The 27,512-nt window shown below is 36.1% G+C and overlaps 1 protein-coding gene across 1 annotated transcript in view; it reads left to right on the top strand.

Moving 5' to 3' along the window:
* The window catches only part of LOC123316425 (dynein axonemal heavy chain 3), a 2,043,583-nt gene that overhangs the window by 1,537,541 nt on the left and 478,530 nt on the right, over nt 1-27,512 (top strand). Inside the window, exon 41 of the mRNA XM_044902499.1 lies at nt 23,605-23,812. Within this exon, the coding sequence (XP_044758434.1) occupies nt 23,605-23,812 (208 nt within the window). The remainder of the gene's footprint in view (nt 1-23,604; nt 23,813-27,512) is intronic.

The raw sequence follows: 27,512 nt of genomic DNA, 5'->3' as shown, positions 1-27,512 counted from the left end.
GAGGCTAAGGCCTAAAGCTTCGTATTTGTGTTTATAGGTGTCCAGCATTATCTGTAGATCCTCTGAGCTGCTAGCGATACAGGTTTTCGCTCTGAGGCGTTTCAGGTTAAATAAGACTACATCAAATCTGAATCTTATTCCAACACCTCTTACAGGCATAATCATGTCAGCAATTATCGAGACAGCTATGGAGAAAATATTGATCAGTAAAGGCGCTAACACGCAGCCTTGTTTTATTCCAGAGTTGGTTGAGAAATGGTCGGTTGTAGAGCCAGTATGCTGTGTTGTAGCGGTGTTCGTATGAAGGCTTTTACACACTGCTTAAAATTTTTCGGGTACTCCAAGGTGTCCCATGATTTTCCATAGCGCACTTCGATTCACCTATTCGAAGGCCTCACTTAAATCGATGTAGGCTGTATAGATCCTTGATTGTTGTTCAAGGGCCTTCTCTTGCATCTGTCGCAGTTTAAAAATTAGTCGACATATTCTTTCGTACCCTTCTAATTCTATAGACGAAAATGTTAGTGGTTTGTAGGGCTGGGTGACAGTAAACAATCCTTTTCGATTGGCCGACGTTTCGAGCAAATTTTACTCTTTTTCAAGGCTTAAATAAAACAAAATCACAGTCAAAACAATATCACAAATACAAATGACAACGATGGTCAATAAACGATACAACAAGAAATGATGAAGGCGAACACATCAAACTGAAAGTAAAAACTCACCGAATTGATGAGATTGAAATACACCCTTCACAGGGAGGTAGGTGAGACATACAATTTCCTCTTCTCTATATTAATCATTTAAAACCGTAATCTTTCTGAAAATGGTCGTCTACTATTTCGACCCGAACATATGAAAATATGTCAGCTGATCGATTCGAAACGAATACCCGTCAATCACGCATCTGTAGGACTCGATGTTGTCACATTTATCCTTCCTCGACCATTTTTAACTCTCTCCAACAAATTATGATATATTACACTAAGGTTCTGAGTGTCTGTCCTCAAATTAACGGTGTTATGTAATTTGATTTGTATCATCTCACTGATACTTCTCCTAATATAATTACTTTCCCTGTCTAATAATTTGAAATTGGAAAAGTCAAAAATATGACCGGTATTGAAATGGTGTTGGGCTAAGGCAGTTTTCTCTTTTTTTGCTCTATTTATTGGCTTACAGTCATTAGAATGCTGGTTAATTCTAGAGCCTATATATTGCTTAGTCATCCCGATATAGCTTTTATCGCAGCCTTCACACTTTACTTCGTATACTACGTTAGACTTTTCTACTTTCTTGGTTTCATCTTTTACTTTGGTGTAAATTTGGCCCATTTTATTGATCGGATAAAAAGCAAGAGTGCAATCTAATGTTGACCTTTCTACGATTCTTTTGATTGCTTCAGACAATCCCTTTATATAAGGAAATCTGAAATGTTTAAATGTAGTCTCTTTCTCTATTGGTTTATCTATATTCGATGTTTTATATTTATATTCATTTATGATTTTTCTCACTAACGATCTAGGATAATTGTTTAGTGCCAACATCTCAACCATTCTCCTCTCATTTTCCTGATGATATTGTTCATGACTCAGATGGTATGATCTATACAAAAAATTTTTTATTGTTCCAATTTTCTGAGACATGGGGTGATGCGAGTTGTAGTTAAGAAGTCTACCGGAAGAGGAAGGTTTAGTGAACCAATTAGTCACCAGCCTACCATCATCATCTCTCATGACCATCATGTCTAAAAACGCAATTTTACCGTCGGTTTCTTCCTCACTGGTGAACTGCAACCTAGGATTGAAGCCATTAAAGACTTCCATTAACTGATCTTTACAATTTATAGGAATCGTGAGGAAAGTATCATCCACGTATAGTCTTAAAATAGGAACAAAAAATGTGAGCCTTCTCAAACATTGACATATTAATTCGATCATGACCAAATTAGCTATAGATGAACTAGCGGGGTTTCCCATAGCAGAACCGTCAAGTTGTTGAAAGATGATTCCATCAAAAGAGAAGTAGCTCGTGTCAAAAACGTGTTAAACGCTGGAGAACACCCTTTTTGTAAAGAACTGGACAATATGGTGTCAAGATTCAAGAAGTCTATCCTTAATGTCGAAATCAAAATCACGTTGTGGAAGTTGAAGAAACATAACGTCACATTTGACAACCTGGTGAAAAAATCCAAACAGTTGTTACCGGAAATAATTTTTAAGAATTTTAGAAATAAGGCACAAATATCATATGATAAACTCTTTGATTCCATTAGAGAGAAAAATATTAGGAAGTTGTTGAAATTATGTGAGGGGGCGACCACATTCGAACTGGTAGAGAACAATAAGTTCATTTATAACTACACTGACATCAACTTACCTATTCAAGTCAAGAATATCCTTTCCATGGGACCAAAATTCTCAATAAATGTTGATTTTAAGAACTCTAATATACCGTTAATCATAAAAGACATTGAATACTTCATGTCGTGTCGCGAACAAACACCAGATGATGAAAGAAATGAACTTAGATTAAGATTGGTCAATACAATCACGAATCATTTTAATAGAATAAATAATATTCATCAGCACATAGACGTAATTGAAAGAGATTATTTTTACACCAAAAAATATTTAATTGAACACCCTGAATGCATAGTATGTCGTTCTGATAAAGGTTACTCTACAGTGATAATGTATCGTCATGAATATATGACACATATACATCTTATGTTGAGAGATAGTAATACTTATAGAATTTTAAACTCAGACCCAACTAAGAAATTTCAAAAAACAAGTAATGCTTTAGTAAATGAATTAAAAGCTTTAAATGTAATAGATGAAACTCAGTCAAAGAAGTTAAAACGTCATAACGCTGTAATACCAAAATTATATGGTTTACGTAAGACACATAAGAATACGATCAGTTTCAGACCAGTAGTTAGTTGCATAGACTCTCCCTCCTATAATTTATCACATTTAATACATCAAATATTATCACCTAATGTCTCCACCTCTGAATATAATGTAAACAATTCCCTGCAGTTTGCTGAGTTTATCAACACATGCCAAATACCAGAAAATTATGTACTAGCGTCTCTTGATGTAGTCTCCTTATACACCAACATCCCTAAACAATTAGTTCTTGACATTATAAAGAGGAAGTGGCATTTCATATCCGCATACACTGACATACCTCAGGAAACATTTTTTAACATAATAAATTTTATTTTTGACACGAGCTACTTCTCTTTTGATGGAATCATCTTTCAACAACTTGACGGTTCTGCTATGGGAAACCCCGCTAGTTCATCTATAGCTAATTTGGTCATGATCGAATTAATATGTCAATGTTTGAGAAGGTTCACATTTTTTGTTCCTATTTTAAGACTATACGTGGATGATACTTTCCTCACGATTCCTATAAATTGTAAAGATCAGTTAATGGAAGTCTTTAATGGCTTCAATCCTAGGTTGCAGTTCACCATTGAGGAAGAAACCGACGGTAAAATTGCGTTTTTAGACATGATGGTCATGAGAGATGATGATGGTAGGCTGGTGACTAATTGGTTCACTAAACCTTCCTCTTCCGGTAGACTTCTTAACTACAACTCGCATCACCCCATGTCTCAGAAAATTGGAACAATAAAAAATTTTTTGTATAGATCATACCATCTGAGTCATGAACAATATCATCAGGAAAATGAGAGGAGAGTGGTTGAGATGTTGGCACTCAACAATTATCCTAGATCGTTAGTGAGAAAAATCATAAATGAATATAAATATAAAACATCAAATATAGATAAACCAATAGAGAAAGAGACTACATTTAAACATTTCAGATTTCCTTATATAAAGGGATTGTCTGAAGCAATCAAAAGAATCGTAGAAAGGTCAACATTAGATTGCACTCTTGCTTTTTATCCGATCAATAAAATGGGCCAAATTTACACCAAAGTAAAAGATGAAACCAAGAAAGTAGAAAAGTCTAACGTAGTATACGAAGTAAAGTGTGAAGGCTGCGATAAAAGCTATATCGGGATGACTAAGCAATATATAGTCTCTAGAATTAACCAGCATTCTAATGACTGTAAGCCAATAAATAGAGCAAAAAAAGAGAAAACTGCCTTAGCCCAACACCATTTCAATACCGGTCATATTTTTGACTTTTCCAATTTCAAATTATTAGACAGGGAAAGTAATTATATTAGGAGAAGTATCAGTGAGATGATACAAATCAAATTACATAAAACCGTTAATTTGAGGACAGACACTCAGAACCTTATTGTAATATATCATAATTTGTTGGAGAGAGTTAAAAATGGTCGAGGAAGGATAAATGTGACAACATCGAGTCCTACAGATGCGTGATTGACGGGTATTCGTTTCGAATCGATCAGCTGACATATTTTCATATGTTCGGGTCTAAATAGTAGACGACCATTTTCAGAAAGATTACGGTTTTAAATGATTAATATAGAGAAGAGGAAATTGTATGTCTCACCTACCTCCCTGTGAAGGGTGTATTTCAATCTCATCAATTCGGTGAGTTTTTACTTTCAGTTTGATGTGTTCGCCTTCATCATTTCTTGTTGTATCGTTTATTGACCATCGTTGTCATTTGTATTTGTGATATTGTTTTGACTGTGATTTTGTTTTATTTAAGCCTTGAAAAAGAGTAAAATTTGCTCGAAACGTCGGCCAATCGAAAAGGATTGTTTACTGTCACCCAGCCCTACAAACCACTAACATTTTCGACTATTTAAAAATTAGGTCCACCGTTCCTCGATTTGGTCGAAAGCGGCACTGGGATTCAGGTAAAAGCTTTTCTAAGAGTGGAATCAGACGAATAGACATCATCGAGAGAATTTCACCGGCCACACTAAGCAACAATATGCCCCTGCAATTGTTGCTTTTATTTAGGTTGATATCTGAAGCGTCTCTGTGGCGCATCTCCTTCTTCCCAGATCATGCGGAATAGTTTTCGGAGACTATTGACAATGTCTTCATCCAGGGCTTTGCCTAGACCAGGTGACTTTCATAAGTCACATGAAAAATATGAAAAATGATTTTTTCATATTTTTTATCGCACTTATGATTTCTGACATTGAGATTTCGTCATCAAGCGATGTCATCGGACTATACGCGAGGAGCCGGTATAAAATGGATAAATCCAAGTCGTTATTTTGATTCAAGACCTGTGAGTAATACCTTTAGAAATATCTTTCGAGAATTTTTCCATCATCAGTTAGGATAGCTCCATGGGCATCTCTTATAGGAAAGTTAACTTTTCAGCTTGGACCATAAACTATTTAAATTATTACATAATTTAGTGGGGGAGAATGTTCAATACCTTCTCTTCCGAAAATTATTTTTATTTTTTGTTTTTACCAGGAGAGAAATTCACCTCAATTTATTTGTTTGTTTTGGCATAATTAAGATTGACCGTTTATTTTAAATTATGCGGGTTTTGTTTAGGGTTGTGATGTCATCTGGAATGATGTCCGCGACACACATTGATATTCATATTTTTAATGGCCGAAAGATTTTCAACTGTAATGTCGTGGATTTTCTTCATTTCGTAGGAAGAATCATTATGGGATGCTGGGATGTTGATGTTATCCAGATGCTTGGTGAACACAAGATGTTCATTGTTGAATCTTTTTTCAATCAAGCATGGGCGCCCGCAGGGGGGCAGGGGGGGCCATGGCCCCGCCTGAGATTCTGATCGCCTTATTTTTTTTCAGCACAACACCTTCAACATTATCCTTTTTTTTGTGAAACTCATTAGTCAGCTAGATATAAATATTTGCGAGTTTTTGATGAAAACTCTGAAACTATATTCAAAAAGAAATTTCAATGAATTCTTTAACAACAAAAAAAACTGCCCAGATATGGGCAGCAATAAACCCTTTCAATTTTGTGGTTTGTTTAACGGTAGCAAGTATATATTCAAATATATTGGAACCAATAGCAAATACACTACAAGATGTTTTTATCAATTTTGTAGATGTTGAACGTCACATAAATTTTATTATAGATATATGTGGAAAATATCGTTCCGATGATGCATGCTTCACAGAAATTTTTTCCAAAGCATCATCTATTGCTCAGAATCTCAAATATAGAGATTGACAATCCACGAATTTGCGGTAGACAAATGTATATCTAATTATGAAGCTGAAGATTACCTACTTCAAAAAATCTATATTCATCTAATATTTAGATCATCTGATTTCAGCCCTTGAAACGAGATTCTCAAAAAGAACATGAAATGCTTTTTTCTTCGTTCAATATTTTGCCCAAGAATTCAAAATTACTAGATATTGAATCTTGCGCATCTAAGATCGGCCATATTTATAACATTGAAGATTTTATGGAGCTTGATGCAGCCGTTCGGTCTTGACGATCATTTAATTGATTCCATCTTTTTGAAAATTTTTCGATAGTCAATGTTAGAGTAATTTTTCTTTCAATAAAACTAACCGTAGATGAATATGTGATACATATTCTGAAAGAACAATTCCTCTAGTTAAAAATCTGAAGATTTTATGGAGCTCGATGCAGCCGTTCGGTCTTGACGATCATTTAATTGATTCCAACTATTTGGAAATTTTTCGATAGTCACCGTAAGAGTAATTTTTCTCTCAATAAATCTAACCGTAGTTGGAAATGTGATACATATTCTGAAATAGCAACTTCTCTAGTTGAAAATCTGAAGATTTTATGGAGCTCGATGCAGCCGTTCGGTCTTGACGATCATTTAATTTATTCCATCTTCTTGGAAATTTTTCGATAGTCACTGTTAGAGTAATTTTTCTTTCAATAAAACTAACCGTAGATGGATATGTGATACAAATTCTGAAAGAGCAACTCCTCTATTTGAAAATCTGAAGATTTTATGGAGCTCGTAGCAGCAGTTCGGTCTTGACGACCATTTAATTGATTCCATCTTTTTGGAAATTTTTCGATAGTCACAGTTAGAGCAATTTTTCTTTCAATGAAACTAACCGTAGATGATGGAAATGTGATAGATATTCTGAAAGAGCAAATCCTCTAGTTGAAAATCTGAAGATTTTATGGAGCTCGATGCAGCCGTGCAGTTCGGTCTTGACGATCATTTAATTGATTCCATCTTTTTGAAAATTTTTCGATAGTCACCGTAAGAGTAATTTTTCTTTCAATAAAACTAACCGTAGATGGAAAAGTGATATATATTCTGAAAGAGCAACTCCTCTAGTTAAAAATCTGAAGACTTTATGGAGCTCGATGCAACCGTGCGGTCTTGACGATCATTTAATTGATTCCATCTTTTTGGATATTTTTCGATAGTTACCGTAAGAGAAATTTTTCTTTCAGTTAAACTAACCGTAGATGATATTTTGCCCCCCCCCCCCTGAGAAAAATTTCTGCGGGCGCCCATGTAATGAAGTACTATGCAGTGTTATCGTTCTTCTCGAAAATTTCCACATGTGTTTTCAGGAATTGCATTTTCTCGACATAGCGATATTTTGCTTGTGTACTATCTGCTTGAATAGGTCACGGCAAGGAGATATAGGAAAGGAGGCGCAGGTCACCACTTCGTCGGGAAAATTATGACGTCATTGGACGCTTATGTCAAGCTGAATTGACAGAACTGATGTCTTTAGCAGTAGCGTAGTTTAATTGGATGTAAATCATTTTGAATAATCGTTAGGAAAGATTAACTTCGTCGTTAGTGAGTGCTGAGAAGACTTTTAAAAGTTATTGGTACTTAATAAATAAGTTTGTCAATGTAGAAAATGTTGCATAATTGAAACGCGAGTGCGTTATTTCGAAAACTGAAATTTGCATGTTCAGTCTATAATTAATGATTATTCAATTCATTTTGCAGATCCTTATTCGAAATTTGGTCCATGGAATTCAAAATGACGTGCAATATTTTTCAGGTCTACAATACAAGAAGATGCCAGGATTTAAAGTTTGATTTAGATATTTCGAACGAAAAATTCCTATTCATAGAGATATCAACAAGCTGAAAAATATCGAAAAAGGCCTAGTGACACAAATTATCAATCAAATTGATTGTCGGAAAGATTTGCTGAGTTGTTTTCTGAATCTGAGAAAAGTTATTCGAGTCAAATATTTTAATATGCTACTTGAAAAGCCGAAGGGACAGGGGATCTCTCTTCGCACTAAAAAATTGGCAACAATATGCACCAAATAATTAATTAATTCCTGTTTTTTGGTTCCATCATGAAATACATTTTTTCTATGGATCCAACATGTGCATATTTGACTTCAATGCTCCCATCCCCACCTTTTTCAGCAATTTTTCATTCTGATTTATAACGATGATATATTCTCACATATTGAAGATTGTCCTATCTGCTCTTGGATGCTTAGGCTATATATTTTTTATTGGTGAGCTAATAAGTCCTATTTGCATGATATAAGATGATTGTTGACTTGTTGAGTATTTCTCATTCATCTCGGTTCAAGATATATCGGTGTAGAGAGAATATTTTATCACTGAATGATAAGCTTCTGTGTTGTCAGGAATCATTATCTAAGCTACTACAGTTTTTTTTCTTTAGATGTTCATCAGGACATTGGTGTCACTCTATCAAACCAACTTGTAGAACTGTAAAAGTTCGTCCCTGAGCCATATAATAATTTTTTCCTACTCAACAAATCCATATTGATTCAAATAATGACTGCACCATTTTATTTCTCTCACAAAGGTCATTAATGGTACTATCCTACTAAACTTCTAGTCAGGACACTTCTTTTGGAAGTTCCAATAACAGTTAGCCATTATAGGATAGCGTTTTCCTGCAGTACCTGGAATTAAACCTCTTATCCGGAAACAGTCTACCTAAAAAAACATCAATTGGAAGAAATTTTATACTAATCTGTTGGGCAAACAAGAACAGACCAATATGACTGCCTTATTTCAAAAATGAGAAAACATCCTTGAAAAACTTTAACAAGAGAACAGGCTGGACTTATGTTGATGAACCTTGCATACTAGGATTGTTTCCTCTTCTATAGTCTCCTTATTTTACAACGTACATGCAGGTATTTGATGTGCCTCAAGTTAACTGTTGACATATACACCAACTACGTATCTCCTTTTGCTAAATTTTCTAGAGTATGTGTCTAACATTTCAATGGGAACTGAACAAGGAAAGTTATAAAGGAGCACATGTAATAATGAAAAATTATTTTATACACCCAGCCTTTCTGAGTTGAAAATTTGAATAATAAATTGGTTTTCAACACATTTCTGACAAGTTTGAAGGTACTTTTTGAAATATCATACTCACTAAATGTATCTATCACGAAAATTGAATGGCTTTCCTCTATCGTACTTGTTCATAGTTTATGCTTATACGGTTATCTCACATATTTCCTGAAAGTTTATCTTTACTCATCTTTCTTTCCTAAATCATGATACTTACTCAAGTGAACTCTTATATTATCAAGTAGTTTTCGTTGTCCTACTGCATTTTTTTCACAGGTATATATAGGTCAGATAATCATATAGCGACATTTCTTCTTCTTTTCATTTAGCTCATATGCCTTCAGGAGTAGGTATATTGCTGTTGGTGTACTTCAAATCTTGAATGCCTACACTAACTGTTCTCGTAAACTGTATCAGATATTAATGTGATTAATTCGTTTTAATAACTCTGGATGAATAAATAAATAAATAAATAAACAGCTTTATTTTTCTACAGGTAAAAAAACCCAATTACAAAAAATTAACAAATGCTAATTGAAAACTCAAAAACAAATTATCATTACTTTATAAAATTGAGATAGCTCTGCTTGACAGTGGTCAAATTGCCAAAGAAAATGTCACACATCTCACAAAGGTTATTCATAAGGCTAAACATATGCTGAATGGGCGTTCGAATCATACAATTATTCCTACGAGGGACCAAGTAAAACACAGGCCTAGATCGCATATTGGGCCTTGGAACATAGAAGTTGAGCCTCTCCAGTAAGTAGGGACAATCAACACTACCGTGAATAAGTTTGTAGAGAAAGATGACTGCCTGCAAACCCCGTCGATCAGCCAGAGAGACAGCACCAAACCTCTGCACATCGTGGTCAGTACTCCTAGGTGGATAGACGGCATCCTCCCTATATGCTAGGAATTTATAAAATCTGCGTTGAATTGCCCCAATCGCTGAGTATGACAGGCGTAAATGGGCTGCCAAATGAACGAGGCATACTCGAGTTTAGTTCTCAACAGGGTGTTAAATAGGAGAATAAGTGTTCTGGTATTCTGAAAATGATTTGCGTTGCGAATTATGAAGCCATACAACCTAGAAGTAGCACTCAGCAAATCATTTATGTCAGAAACAAATGACATCTGACCGTCAATCAGAACTCCCAGCTCCCGAACAACGTTCAATCTTAACAATTTAACATTTCCCAAAGAATAACAAACAAAAGGGGTTCCACCTTTCTTGTAAAAGAAATGATATTACACTTAGCAATATTCAATTCAAGACGATTATTCTCACACCATTCCAATAATTTGACTAAAGCATTCTGCAATCTGAAACAGTCCTGTATACAAGTCACTCGGAGAAAGAGCTTGAAGTCATCCGCAAATAGCAGCCTCATCACATCAATCGCAGAAATCATATCATCGACGAACAACAAAAACAGAAGTGGGCCGAGATTAGAGCCCTGGGGCACACCAGATTTGGATAAATACTCAGAAGAACGAAACCCTTCCAAGAAGACAAACTGCCTGCGATGCAACAGATAAGACCTAAGGAGACGTGACAACCGCGCACTGAACCCATATCCGTTTTCCAACTTATTCAGCAAAATTTGGTGATCCACCCTATGCCTTCTGAAAATCCGTGTAGATGACATCGATCTGACCGGAATCATCCAAAGTTTCAAATAGAAATTGAGAAAGCGTAGCCAGATTTGTAACACATGACCTACCAGGCATAAAGCCATGCTGTTGTTGACTTATCTGGTTCTTAATTTGTGGAAATATTTTGTCGTGGATGATTATTTCCAGGATTTTGGAGAAATTTGACAACAAGGCTATGGGTCGATAATTCTTGATAATGGCTTTATCTCCATTCTTCAATATTGGTATTATCTTAGCGACCTTCCAGCAAGATGGATACGCAGAAGTATTTAGAACCATATTGTACAGTACCGCCAATGTTTTCGCCAGCCTCCCAAAAGTATCCCTCACAAAAAACTAGGAATACCATCCGGCCCCGCCATCTGTCCACATTTCAATTTTTTACTGGCATTTATAACATCGGTCTCAGTTATGTTGTCAACAGTTACACAGGAAGCAACTGAATGGGGGGCATCAGATTGAATTCCGATGGCTTCAGATGTCTCAAATACCGAACTAAAATATTCGGCAAAGCCATTCACAATCTCCTGCGGACCTTCACAGCATCGCGACCCATCTCACATCTGCGCTGGCAACCTGGAGGTACCCCTCCTGAACTGTATAAACTTCCAGAAGCTCCTCGGATCATCATGAATTCGCTGCTCCGATTCCCGCAGAAAATTACGATAGGCTGCATCTATCTTTGATTTCACAATATTGCGCAATGATCTGTATCTGCTATAATAGAAATCGGTATTGAATTCTTTTTAATTTTTAAGTGCCTTTTCTTTCAAATATATATTTTTGATTATCTCAGGTGTGAACTATAGTGGTAACTGACGCTTTTTGAATAACTTTCGAGGGATACATTTGTCAAAAATATCATTTAGTGCAGAATAGAACCTGTCACACGCAACGTCCGGGTGATCAACGCCCAACAGAATTGACTCCCAATCAGCCTCGAAAACCATACGGTAAAGTAGAGGAAAGTTAGCCTTGCTGAAATTAAATTCTTTATTGCTCCTACCTACATTGGCTTGCAAAGGGGCTTCAGTCGGTTCCTTCCTACCGAATGAGAAGTGTATCGGCGGGTGGTGGGGATCAACATCAACAACAACTACTGTGAAATCATCACTGCGAATATCACACTGTAGGTTGGATAGTAGTAAGTCCAACATCCTTCCATTTTCATTAATTATGGAATTGAATTGTTTCAAATCTAATACGTTGGAAAATGACCTGATTATTAAATTTTTGCTGTCCATAGAATCTGAATCAATAAAGTGAGGTGTATTGAAATCGCCCATAATGATTAATTTTACATCAAGGAGAGCATTTATACACTGTAAAGAGTCGAAAAACAATTCAAAAGAATCCTGATCAATACTTGGTGGGATATAAAGTAAAATTACAAAATATGTGAGCCCTGGAAGTAGAACCTTACAACCCACTACATCAATAGAAGGAACTACAGCTTTCAACGCTGTCAGATCAATACGCTCGGACCGATACCTATCATGAACAGCTAACATGACTCCGCCACCAGTGCTACATCCACTAGCATACAGATCACGATCCTGCCTATAGACATTATAATGCGACGAAAACAATTCAGTTTCACCAACAGAATCCTGCAACCAAGTCTCAGTAAGAAGAATAATGTCAAAGTCACAACTAGTAACTGCACACAGAAACTGATGGTTCTTCGAATTCAAACCACGAACGTTTTGGTAGTAACAGGAAAAGGAATCACTGCAACTGGGCCGAACTAGTTTGAAATCCCGTCGGCACACCCCGAACGAAACGAAGTTCCACATTTTCACCCCTTTCCTTACGGGCAGCAACCTCAGACTTCACCTCGTCGTAGTAACTCATCTGTCGGTGTGTCCTGTCCATTGAAAGCGATATCCCAGAGTAATCAGAATGTGACCTCAGCTGTCTTGATTTCTTTAAAAAGCTGATTACTTGTGCTCTATTAGTCATCCTGACCTTAATTGGACGGGCTTTAGGGGAGGCAGGATTGAATTTCCTAGACGATGCAAGTCGAGCCCATCAGCAGAGAAATCTGGGCTGATCGCCTTCAACAATTTCATTTCACTTCCGACATTTTCGCAGTTCTTGCAATTCCGATTTATCGATTTCTTCGAGTTAATAACTCTTACATCCGAGGAAGACAAACCCACACAGCTGTGTCTAAACTGGATGTAGAAGTTTCTGATGCAATATGGTAAAAACCAACTTATATTAGTGTTGTGGTAAAAACCAACGTTTTCTCAACGAATCACATCATTCTGATTAAGAATACACATCAAACCTCTCATTTCGTCTGTTTACATCTAAGTTGAAAATGTTGAAATTTCTATTCTATCTACGCCAATGCGCACTAGTGTGACGTCAGTGGACGCAGCCGAGTATTCCCGATCTCCACTTGCGCCTCCTTTCCTATATCTCCTTGGATCACAGAAAGTAGGCCATTGTTCGTATTTTGGGATAGTAATTCTTCTACGTCCAAGTAATTTCCGTATGCCTGCTCATAGACAGGATGTTTCACGAATGATTGTGCAGGCTTTCAGGGCAGATGCAGAAGATTTTGATGAGTCTTAATCAGTGTTCGGAAATGTCCTAACTATATTCGTTCAAGAGATACAGGATGTTTTATGTATTTCGTCAAATACTTTCAATCGGCATAACTCATGAATGCCTGTATGGATCTTGATAAAAATGTCAGGGTATGCGTATGGGCCAGTGCTAAATAGTTGCACATAATGACTTGTCGATAACGCAGGTCCGGACCGAAAAAATTATATTCTTTATTTTACATCTTGTAAAACACCCTGTACATCAAATTTTCGAAAAGAAAAAAAACTTTCCTCAAAATCTACAATGAATACTCTATCAAACAAGCTCACTTGAAATAATGGCATACTTTGCATCAATATTTTATGATCCATTGAATATCTGGAATTTTCGATACATAGTGAACGTGAACCTGTGAAATTAATGTATTTCTCCATCAGCGTGTAGATAGAAACACACTGGTTTTTAATTATATATTAAATAGCTATCGATTTCGGCAAAATACTTATACCATCATCAGGCTGTTCTGAAATGACACTCATATGCAAAAGAAAAATAAATATGTCAAGAAAACCTTACTGTCATGAAACACAGAAACAAGCTGCAACTTATAAGATGTAGTACAAACATAACATAAATGAATTCTCACTTAAAATGGAAAATTTCATCAGTCCAAGACATAAATTGAAATGGTAAACAACATATTGGCTGGAGGACAGATGTAGATACATTACAGCCATGCGTCACATAAGAGCCGCATAGAAAATATAAACATAGAGACAAAAAGTTATTCTTCAGGCTATCGTCTCTAAATTAACGTTTTGAAAAAATTATGAAACGGAAACTCTTTTACATCATTTACAAGGTTGCTGTCATCCTTTCTTCTCAAAATTTCCAATTGTTCTAAAAGGGTTAAACGATAAAAATTCCTTTCGTATTGGAGAATACTGAGATTATGAATTGAAGTTTTATGGTTACTGAGGTGGTTTCCTAGTGCCGATGGAGGTTTATTCTTCACGTGTTCAGGAAATCTTATACCAGCAGCGCGCGTAGTCATACCTACATAATAAGCCTGACATTCTTCACAATGAACCTTGTAGACTCCACTCTTTTGTTCAGTTTTTATTTTTGGTTTGCTGTTAACTAGAGTATTACCCAGAGTATTACCACCTTTATTAGTAACATAGAAGTTATATCTCTGTAGGATCGAGTTTATATTATAATTAAGGCTTCGACAAAAGGGAATGGAGATATACTTAAAGCTATGCTATGATGTGGAAAGATCTTTTTATCAACTAATTCTTTTTTTTTTCTTATTATGTTATCTATATAGGATTTTGGATACTTATTATTTAGGCCAATTGTGTATATCGTTTCTAGTTCTTTCTTATAGTTTTCAACTGACAAATGAACAGTATTCAGTCTGTGCAATAGGAAGTTAAATGCTGCTTTCTTCGTATGTGGTGGATGATGTGAGTCATAGGGGATAATAACGTCAGTGCTTGTAGGTTTTCTGCAGATATCAAACTCGAAGTAGTATGTTTCGTCTAGTTTAAGTTGAATTCTTAAGTCCAGAAAATTAATGGTGTTGTCAGAGGCTTTTTCTAAAGTGAATTTTATATCAAACTGACTATTCAAAAGATCTAAGAAGGAATCCAAGTTTCTCTGACTGCCGGACCAAATACAAAAAATATCGTCCACGTACCTTCTCCAGAACACTATATATTCACTCAGGAGAAGAATCATAATTTGTTTTTCTATGAAGTCCAAGTAGGCTTCTGCGATAGCTCCGCTAAGTGAAGAGCCCATTGGTAGTCCGTTGGCCATGATGTAGAGTTTGTCCCAAAATGCGAAAAAGTTTTGTTTGTATTACACACATGCAAAACGAAAGAACTACATTTCGTATTCCTTTTTACACTTTCCCAAACCAATTTTTTTATACCTCTTCGCATATCAATTTTCGTATGTGATCTGTTCTCTAAAAATTTTCTTTTTGACTCTGTGACTGAATATACTGAAATGTTGTTAGTTTACGGATTTTGTAAGTGCAATGGTGGAGAAGCTGCTAAGGAATGTCGAAGGCTATATCCGGATCGTCGAATTCCTAACCACTAAACATTCGAACAAGATAATCGGTCACTTCGTGAAACTGGACACTTTCCGTCAGTAGCTAAATAGATAATTTAATTAATTAGAAAGCCTAATATAAACACAAAGATACATAATAAACACAATTTTCAAAACTGCTAACACGCTACAACAGTAAATAAATAGATTTTTCGTCTGATGAAGGAGTCTGATATAGACTCCGAAACGTTACAGAATTATAATTTCAACGTTATTTATTTTGAGTTCATTGTCAGGCAACAATTTTTTCTAGTTAATTTGCTCCTGACAAATTAGTGCAAGAATTTACGCAGGAGCAAATCGTTGATTTCATTTTTAATTGATTTTGTTTCAGAGATTGGGAGTGAAAACCCTAAAAAGTTTATGAAGAGAAGTAAATAAATAAGATGAAGTCAAGGAGTTTGTATCTCAGCAAGTATATTTATTTTTCTGGTAGAACGTTTTCGACTACAATAGGGTAACCATCTTCAGTACCACTGAAACATTTAGAAATTTCCAAGTGCACAGCTTTAGATATTTCCTCAGTAAATAAATAGATTGAAAATACAAATACTCTGCTTGAATCTATATGTCTTAATCCTAGCATATATTATAATTTCCTCCTTAAAATCTCTCAAATTGAAACATTCCTTAATATTGGTTGGTAAAGCATTGTATTCTTGAAAACCCATTGTTGCTTCTATTGTTTGAAACAACACTTGAGGCAACTGAACGACCAGACTCAGAACGTTCAAGGGAAGTCTCAACTCAGTTGCCGGTAAGGTGAATTGATCAAACGATAAGTGAATGATGATTTTATTAATTACAATCTAAGCGTATACACTAAATCGAACCATAACAATGAAAATAACATTTCTTTATTTGGTCACAAGTGTGAATGAAGTCCCCGGTTGTTGTACCGTGTTCCTTCCCGTCAACAGATTTCGGTTGGTGCCGTGATCCACTTCGATTATTCATCAATTCGAATTATAATGGAATTTTCCATCGGAAATGAATATCGGAATGGATAATTTGAAATAAAGTTCGAATTTCGAACATTACTCCAAAGGCCGAAGTGTTGCAGACGTGATGGATGTGGCTTGGAATTGACACTCGATCATTGTTCGTGCTTTATTAGATATGGTCAGGAATGGGTGCTGACGTCCGGAATTGGGCTCTTGTCTGGAATCACGTTTTCGCCTCGGCGTAAAGCTGGTCAAAGTCGAAAATTTGTTGGTGTGGTTTTGGTATTGAGGGAATCTCCGTCAATCGGATTTCTGCTTCTGTTTTATTTATCTCACTGGTTGATCTGTTGGCTCTTCTGGTTCGAAGAAGTGGGCGTAGGTATCGCATCCATAAGTATGTTACAGCTTTCGTATGAGCCTCCATCTATCTTGCAATGTGATATTGTTTCCATTGTTCTCTGGATCCGGTATTGATTTGAGAGAATTTCCAATGAGAAAATGTCCTGGGGTCAGCACGTCCAATTCTTGTGGATCTTCAGTGAATGGCGTGAGAGGACGAGATTTTAGGCATGCTTCTATTTGACATAGTAATGTGCTCATTTCTTCGAAAGTCAGTTTTATCTCCAACTATCCTTCGTAGATGAAACTTCATAGACTTCACCCCTGCTTTCCATAGTCCGCCAAAATGAGGACTGCCTGGTGGAATTCTGTACCACTTTGCCGATTCCTTAGCTAATGCCTTCTGTATTGAATTTTCATACATGGATTGATGAAATTCTCTGTCAAGGACTCGTTGAGCTCCGACGAAATTGGTTCCATTGTCAATGAATATTGCAGAGCATAATCCACGTCGTGATGTGAATCTTCTGAAGGCAGCTATGAATGCGTCCGTTGAAAGGTCACTTACTGCCTCTAGATGGCTTTAGTAAATATATATTAATGATCTCATGCTTTTACGAGTTTTAGTTCAACACATGTTCATAAGAAACATTTTAATTCTTCAGTCCATTTTAGAATAGTTCAATTACTTGTTCAATGTTAATTCGAGTTCTCGATTAAATTTAGTTTTGCAAAAATATTTGATGTTGCTGCCATGCATCCGTGTTTCACTTACTCGAAGTAATAATTTTCGAAGTTGAATATTTCGGAGATGAGTATTTCTATCACTTCTAATTTTAGGTATCTAGGTAATCAAATGTGAAATCTCTACATTCATGTATTGGATGAAATAAGATGCAACACAATATCTAAGTCATGTTACTGAGAATTTCAATCGACTCAATATGAATTGACGCATTATTCGGAGATTCACAGATCCGTGTTCAATATAAATTGAAAATTTTAAATATTCAGTGTTTCATAACATGATGATGCGAAGTGTGCCGTTGTATTCATTGTAGATTCTGATGAAATTTCGCTTTATGTGAAGGATGTTTTAAAAGAAGTGGAATAATGAATATAATTTTCTCAGTCCGGACCTGCGCTATCGACTGCGATTATGTGCAAATATTTGGCACCGGCACATACCCATTCCCAGAAATTTTAGATCCATGCAGGCGTTCAAGAGTTGTGCCGATTGAAAGTTCTTGACAAAATACATGAAACATCCCCTATCTCTAGAATTAATATATAGTCCTTTCAAGAATGATTGACATCCCAGTAGGTCTTAAAAGTCCAGACGCAGCTTAATGTCTGGTCATAAAAAAACTTCAATAATTTCTTTAGTTTTGATCACAGAACTGGAATAAATAAATATAACCTAAAAAAGCATTTGAAAAGAAGAAATATTCAAATTGATGTCATATTAATCTGCATTAAGAATTGATAGAATAATATTTCCAATTTGTACGAAAGAATTAAGGACATAACCAGCAGTACCAATTTCAAATAATCTTCGGTCAGTGCTCAGTGCATAGAATCACTCATAAAAGATCACTGTTCATTCACAATACCAACCTGAATTTCGCAACACAAATCGTACCTTATGGAGTATTACCAACTTAAATTCGATTTTCCATAGCCACCCGAGATGTCAATCATTCTTGAATGAACTATATGTAGTTAGGACATTTTTCGAACACTGATTCAGACTCACCAAAATGTCCGGCATCCGACATGAAAGCCTGAACAATCATTCGTGGAACACCCTGTATTTCCGATTGGAGATAATTATCAACGTGTGTTTTCGAAATTTCATTCCAAGGCTCGTTAATTCGTCGAGACGTTCAATGAGAAGTGATTGGTGGTTATTTCTCACCATTCGCTCCTTCGTTCTTCTCAGCTGTTGTTCGAATTGTTTCATTTGTAACAAGTGTAGCTGTTGCTTTCTGATGGCTTCGGGGATTGATTCTGGATCAGTCGGTGGTGGATTTTCCAGCGCGTGGACTTCCTTAGCTGGCAAAGTTCATGGACTTGAGATCGGAATTTTTCAACGTTGTATTTTTCTGCTGGAAGCTTTCTTTGGAGCTCCTTTTCGATTTAGTGAATGTTCTGCAAATATGTTGTAGATTTGTTCTTCCTTCGTCGAAGAACTCCAGCGTTTTTCTTGCAGTAGGGTCCCTTTTCATGTTCCCATACAGGTTTTGGATGCCATGCGCCATTCCTCTCTGTTGCGTGACTTTGGATTCCGTACTGTTGAGCTGATGTATTTTTTTTGCTCAAGTTGTACGAGTGGGTGAGCCGTGAATGATTTTCTGTTTATTGGATCTTCACACCGTCGTTTGGGACGTCTGTGTACGTGGACGTCGGTTTTCCTTACGATGTTGTTGGTTATCGTAACGGAGGTTGTGTTGGCTTCTTTGATGCTCCTTGGGCGGTAAACCACTAGGCTTTGGACTCCTTGGCTTTTGTAGACTGTGGTAACCAGTATTTGCTCCTTTGTCGTCGAGCTGGATCTTCCTTCGTTCCGTGGATTTTCTATGCCTATCTGAAGTGGTTGAAGCTCTGATTCTTAGCTGACTGTTCCAGCGCTGGATATCTTCTTTGACTCGAGGGACCATGTAAAAGGGATTTTTTTTCTTTGGGTTTGACTATTCACAGTAGTGAATTAAATAAAAAGAAACTGAAGAATGCTTCATCCCACATCTATTTATATTGAATCTTTTTTTTTTCGTAAGTACCTAATTACTTAATGATATTTAGCGAGCACGAAGTCCATCCGATGACTGAGGTATCTGGGCCAAATCCTCACAAAGTGTATTACTCAGCATTATTATTCAGCAAAAAGGGCCTCATTGCAGTTGTATTTGTTCGCCCTGAATTCGAGATATACTTACATCAAATACCTGCATGTACTCTGTAAAAGAAGGAGAGTGTAGAAAAAGAGACAATCCTAGTATGCAAAGTTCGTCAACAGAAGTCCAGCCTGCTCTCTTGTTGAAGTTTTTCGAGGATTTTTCCTCATTGTTAAAATAACGCATTCATATTTTGGTCCTTGTTCTTATTATGCCCAACAGATTAGTAGAAAATTTCTTCCAATTAATTTTTGTTTTTAGGTATATTGTTTCCGGATAAGCAGTTTAATTCCAGGTACTGCAGGAAAACATTATCTTATAATGGCTAACTGTTATTGGAACTTCAAAAAGGAGTACCTCGACTAGAAGTTTATAGTCCAAGATCTCAGAGCGACCAGACATAACTTATTTTCACACAGATGGATCTCAGTAGAGTGTCATGTGCTTTGAATACCTGAGAACTTGTGGAGCTTGCCTAGTGACACCTGGGGGGATACGAGGTGGCAAAGGTAACTAAAAATAACTGTTACGTAACGTATCTTCACATGGCTGATTTTTATATATGATTTAAATAATGAAGACACTTTCCATGGGCCAAAATTCTTGTCAGGCGTTTTGAAGCTACACATAAAATAGATGAAATTCATAGTAAAATTCTCAAAAACATATATAAAATTCAGCCATGTGATAATAAGTTGAGCAACATTTATTTTTGGTTACCTTTGCCACCTGGTATCTGCCCAGGTGTCACTAGGTAAGCTCCACAAGTTCTCAGGTATTCAATCACATGAGACTCTACTGAAATCCTAAAAGTTCATCTGTGTGAAAATAAGTTATCCCTGGTCGCTCTGGGTCACGATTAGTTAGAAAGTCCTATTAATGAACTTCGTGAAAGAAATAAAATGGTGCAGTCATCATTTACATATGTTGAGTAGGAAAAAATTATCATATGGCTCAGGGACAAACTTTCACAGTTCTATAAGTTGGTTTGATAGAGTAAGACGTAATGAACACCTAAAGAAAAAAACTGTAAAGTCTTAAATAATAATTTCTCACAAAACAGAAGCTTATCATTATATTATGGGTTAGTTAAAAGAGATAACTGAAATGAATGTGAACCAATGTAATCATACTATCCCAATTGTAGCTTCTCATTAATGTTCTATAACTGAATCTGTTCAAACATGTTCTATAAGCAATCAGGAGTCCCGTGTTGCAATATTATTTTATGGTATAGACCTGAAACTAATATATGAAATATTTTTGGTCTCTCCACTTATATATTTTGAACCGAGGTGAACGAGAAATACTCAAAAATCATCCTATATCATTCAAATAGGAATTATTTTAGTAGGGGAGGTAGCGTACTATTTTTTTTTAGTGATTTGATACCGCATGAAAATCATTTTGTGGGTAGATTGATGTTCAAGTATCATGAAAGTGAACGTCAGTCGCCGCGCCAATCGTGGGGCTAATGGTGGCGACATTTTAAAGTTGCCGAAAAAGAAAATTTTTCAAGTAATTTGATGATGATTGTTGGTATCATTCTGAATGGGAAAATAACCGTCAGGTGCCTAAACGAAGGTGGATTATACGTCAGCCGCGTGTATGAACTTACCAAATTCAAGAAAAAAAAAGTCATTTGATACCGCATAAATTTCACAGAACTGACTGTCTTATACTTGATACTAAAAATGATTGGCATTAACTGATTTTAGGGATTGATGTAGTGTATCCTTAAACCGCTTATACTGGCCTCCTGGTTTCCGGGCTCCCTCAGTGTGGCCGCTCCATCTGAGTCGGGCTCTCGTTACTTGAGTCTCAATTGTTGTACAACTCGCGCGCTGCAAGACTTCTGCATTCGAAACTTTGTGGAACCATCTGATGTGCATTATCTGTCTTAGATGACGTTGCTGCGTCTGTTCAAGCTGTTTAATATGTCGCCTGTAGGGAGTCCAGCTTTCGCTTCCGTAAAGAATCGTTGGGAGGACCACTGCTCTGTAAACAGCTGTCTTGGTCTTCAGATTGAGGTCGTGATTTTGAAACACTCTGTCCTTCAGCTTCCAGAATGCCCGTGATGCCGAATTGATACGGTTGTGTATTTCCGTGTCAAGGTTAGCCCTAGTATTTATGAAGGATACAGCGGCGGCCAGATCTGGTTGGTGACTATCCATGCCCTGAGTGTGGAAGGATCTGCAGGTCACGGTTGGGTCTCTTTAGTCACAGGAGGGCACACAGTCGCAACTAGCACTAAGAAATTACAAGTCTGTTCGAATTTTTTTTTTTATTCATTTTTTTTTCTTCTTCTTTATGTAGATTTATTCCCGGTAACGGGATACGGCAATGAATGAATGAATGACTAAAAATGAACTGACGGTAATTACCTACAGAATCATTCACCGGATAATAATTCACATCTAAATTGTTTAAAAAAAAACTGAATGACAAGATTTTCCGATGAAATGTCGATTTCTGCTTTCCTTGGAAAAGGAAAAAAATTCATTTATAATTATAAGTTGATCAGAATCTTATAATGACCCTTTAATGACTTTTAAAAGGTACGAACGTGAAATATTGGGCAACTCAAAAAAATTGTAGAATCAGTGTGCATAATATACAGGGTGTCCCCGATACGATAGAAAACATGTCAGTAAAGTGACGGTTTTTATTACAACCTCAAAAACCTGCAATCATCATTTAATTTCTTTTTCTTTCCACAGTCTAATCTTCAAAATCTCCTTTTTCTCCACGACGATCGAGTAAATCCTGACTTCCTAACTAAAAGTGCCTATACACACACTGGCGAACTGTAGACTAGGACTGTCCATTTGAACTGAAATTCCAAAGAACTGTAGTGCAGTTGAACTGAAGATCTACGTATCTGCAGTCCAAGACTTTCATAAAACTTTGATTGTCCGATCACGGATTTGACAGTTACTCGATTTCTAGAACCAAAATACTGAAACCTTTTCATTTCTGAATATATTGGAGAAGTAGCAATCGAGAATAGTTGAATGGACGCATGAACATCATAATTTGATGCGATAATGATGTTCAGAATGATCATGAATGAATTATCTATTGAAAACAAATTGACGTCTATTCGTCAATCAAACGTTGATTCCCCGATCAAGCTTTATGAAACCAGGGGTGAGTGTTTTGGAGTCTGAATAGTCCTGTAGACATATGAACAAAAATATTTCATTTCCAAGATACTGGGCATCATATGTTTACAAAATGAATTGCGAATTCCTTGTTATTCAGCAAGCCACGGGGAGAACACTGGACTCCTGGCTGTGGGCGGCCAGTTTTAACAACTCTTGCAATTTGAAAAGCTTTCTGATATAATAAAATATATTATTCTTTGATTGCTCTACTCGAGTATTTTTCACAAAATAAACGGTTTACGGTTTTGAATTTCTAACTGGAAAGTGGTGCACATTAAGAGACACAGAAATCTCTTGTTCTAAATTGGATAAATGTTGTAGAAATTAATTTAATTTGGGAAAAAATTAAAATATGAAAGTCAATGCCCATTTACACTCCATCAAACATGAGACATTCAACGTAAAGCGAGCCTGTTCATGAGGTGTCCCTTGTTAGCAAATCTCGATGGAATATACCAAACTGGTCCGAAATTATCGAGTAATTTATTATTTATTTGTAAATATTCAACGCCCTTCATCTTGGAAATGAGCATTACGGACATATGCATACCTACAAGATCTTTTCGACTCCAAATCACTCAGAGAATAATAACCTGAATTTATCCCTATTTTTAGGAAACAGCTTTATTTAATATCATTTCATTATTTTCTTCGAAATATTCCACAATACATTCATGCTAATTTTTCCTAAAGGTTCATGACTGACAGAGAGTTCGACCCTGAACGCATAAAAAGTGTTTCTACAGCTTGTGAAGGGCTTTGTAAATGGGTTCGTGCTATGGAAGTATACGACAGAGTTATCAAGATTGTTGCACCTAAAAAGGCTCGACTAGAAGAAGCAGAAGCGGAATTGGCAGTACTCATGGATACTTTGAATGCGAAAAGGGCTCAACTACAAGAGGTATTACTATGTTCACTATTGACAACTTATCAAGTCAATCATTATGTCTATCATTATATTCGAATTTCCGTTCCAATCTCTAAAAAAACTGAAGAATTGGCTTATATAATTTCCACTGATGATTTTTCTATTACTAGACATGTTTCCCTAACATAATATACATCTAAACATCTCCCGTTATTCATCTCCAGGTCTGTAATTAGGTCGATAATTGTGATAATTCGACATGCGGGATGTCAAATTGTAGATGTAAGCATTGTCTTTCGAATGAATTGAGTTCGACTTTTTTCAGGATTGCGTTGAAAAATGTCAGCCAATTGAAAATTGCTTTCCGGGCGGTTTTTTTTTTGGACATCTTGTATTATAACAAATTTCATCCATCAGTAGAGAATTTGAGTAGCTTTGATCACACAATGTGACCGGTGTCTTAGTTCGGACGTGATCATTTCACTTTCGAGGACCACGAAACGATTCTTGTTCGAGAGTTGAGGACAGAGAAGTCATTATTATCTTTGCAGAAATGATGCAATGATGCATGATGCATTTTTAATTTTCGCAACTTGATTCTTTGCTCATATGAATGTTGTTTTTCCAATAATGGGCGAGTAAATCGTCATAATATGCATTACAAGAACAGAAATTACTCAAAATGGACCTGACTACAATACTTTCAAAATATGTTCGAAGTATAAGATGGAAGTATTGGACTGTATTTAAAGAATCCCTTTTTCTTCGAGGGATCTAAACACATCTCGAATATTTCCAGAAACAAAGTCCCTGCTTCATTAATAATAATAATAATTTTATTGAATCCTTTATAACATGGTTCATGTATAGGACAAGTCATTCTACAACCAAAGAAAATTCAAACAGAAAAGGAAAGAAAACCATTATGTTGCATACAACAGCAGAACTTAAAAATTCAGTTTTGATATAGAAATATCTTTCCAGCAAGAATTCCTTAATTTTCTTCTTAAATTTAAAGTAATCTCATTCTTTAAAACTGTTTGGCTATTATTATATATTTTAATCCCACTATACATAGCTGAATTCTCGAATTTAGACGTTTAGATGTGCCGGGATGGAGATTGTGTCCTATTGCCTGGTGTCATATTGAGAGCATTTCTTCAGAGGCTGAACATTCTTGTGAAAATGTAATAAAAGTCTTGAAATATGAATACAAGGAGAAGTCATGATTTTATGTTCTGAAAACATGGGTTTACAGGATTCCTAGGGTTTTGGACCGAAGATCAGTCGAATTATTCTCTTTTGAGCAATACTGCGTTACTGCCTGCTGTCCGTCCCGAAAGAATGACATTGTAATTCATATGTGAAAATGCCATTGAGTAATAAATATTTATCAACACCTCTGGTGGTAATATATACTTCAGACGTTTCAGTGAGAAAAAGGCACTGCTAAGTTTTTCACACACAGAATAGATTTGACTCTGCCAATTCAAATTGTTGTCGACCTTCAATCCCAAAAACTAACCAAATGCTAATTTTTAAAGAAGAAGATAAAGAACCAACTGTTCCATAGATTCACGTATCCGAAAATGACCTAGATTAGTTTTATCAACATTTGAAATCAAAGAATTTCTCCGGCACCAGCCCAAAACATACTCTACAAGCTTCTCACATCTGGTCTTTAGTTCTAGTAAGCTTGATGCTTTTATCAAGAAGGACGTCAGCGAACAATATGGTTCTGATATAAAATAAAGTGACGAAATAAATTTTCATAGAGTCCGGCAAATCATTAACAAATAGTATAAATAGAAATGGCCCCAACAAAGATCCCTCTGGTACACCCTTTTGAATACGATAGTCTTGGAAGCTTTCTGAATACAGCAAACAAACATTTTCCGATCTGAGAGATAACTGTTAACCTATTCGAGAAAAATTCCCCTGAATCCTAAATGGTAAAATTTTTCCAAGCAGAATTCAAAATTCAGACAATCAAATGCAATTTTGCTAGAAGACTAGAATCGAAAGCGTTTTGACAATCTTCTGACCAAACGAATTCTGCATATTTTCTGCACACTTATTCAGAGGATTATCTATTTTTGCAAAATTTTGAATGAACTCCCGGTAATAATAAGCAAAGGCAATAAATCGCTTGACTTCGTCGGTGTTCTTTGGGACTGGTTGCAACTCAAGTACTTTGGTTTTATCAGGATCGGGAGAAAGACCTTCGGACGATATAAGATAACTTAAATATAAAATATGCTTCTTGGGGAATTCGCATTTAGGAGGGTTAAATTTAAAACTTACCTCTCTCAGTCTGGAAAACACTTTTAGCTTAGCCGATTTTTATTATGTTGATCTAAGTTTCTGCCAAAAACAATAAATTCGTCCAGATAACAAACACATTTTCTCTATTTCTGTATCGTAATGAGTCCATTACGATATTAAAAACAGTGCTGTAATAATCTTATTTCAGCACTGTTTTTAGTTATATTTTTCGTTTTGTGTTTGTCAACATCGATGCTCGATGTATCACTTCGAGACCACATTAGAAATGAGGACTTACGGGTGAGAACAGGAGTCACGAATGTTATCTATGAGATAGCTAGACTCAAGTGGAACCTGCTGTGCATGTGGCACAGATGGCGGATGGACGATGGACAAAGAGGCTGCTTGAATGGAGACCAAGAGTCGACAAAAGAAACAGGGGAAGACCTCCCACGCGATGAACTGACGATATCAAGAGGATGACCACAAACTGGATGCAGAGCGCTCAGAATAGAGGACAGTGGGCAGAAATGAGGGAGACCTATATCCAGCAGTGGATACAAAGGGCTGGTTGATGATGATGATGATGGTCAACACTGACTTCCCATCCTATCAAATTTCAACACACGTCACGTCAATTGTCAATATAATATAATTTGGAATGAAATTATTGTTGAAAGGAGATTTTATTCTCATTAAGATATAAGGTACTAGGGATTGTCTTGTTGCTTATTTTGAATCATCTCTATTAGGAAACTGTTTTAGATCTGATCTATAAGTTAGGTGGTTATATTTATAAAGACACAACATGTTTTTAGGACTGAAGGGAATTTTCCTAATCCAAAGATGAATACACAAATGTATCTACAGAAAACCCAGGTGACCAGTAACATATCTGTTATGTTTTCTTGGTAGATCGAATGGGGCTCTTTGTTATGTGTTATTTTTCTGTAACCATTACGTGTCTGATACAATATTTGGGATGTATCCAAATTATATCCACATTTTGTATATTTCATGTTCCTGCTCAATGATATCAACGTTACATATTTGTAACATTGTTTTCTATTTGCCAAGTCAGCCTATGGCTATGTTATAAAGAAAAGCACCAACACAAAGATAAACCATCTCCTTTACATCGATGATTTGAAGCTCTATGCCGCCAATGAAGACCAGCTCCTAAGACAACTAAAAATTGTAACATCATTTACGAAGACGATAAGGATAGAGCTAGGACTTGACAAATGTGCCGTCATACACGTAAAAAGAGGAAAACTATCCGAAGGGAGCACAATGATGATACAGGATAACTTAGGCATTCAAAGATTAGCACCAGGAGATACTTACAAGTACATAGGAATCCAACAAGGAATGGAAATAAGAGGAAATGAAGCCAAGGAATCATTCAAATATAAATTCCTTAATAGGTTGAAGAAGATACTCCAAGCAAAGCTTAATGCCAAAGCAA

This window comes from Coccinella septempunctata, chromosome 7 (assembly GCF_907165205.1).
Source record: "Coccinella septempunctata chromosome 7, icCocSept1.1, whole genome shotgun sequence".
Classification (NCBI taxonomy): Eukaryota; Metazoa; Arthropoda; class Insecta; order Coleoptera; family Coccinellidae; genus Coccinella; species Coccinella septempunctata.
This window is presented reverse-complemented; position numbering and strand designations above follow the sequence as displayed.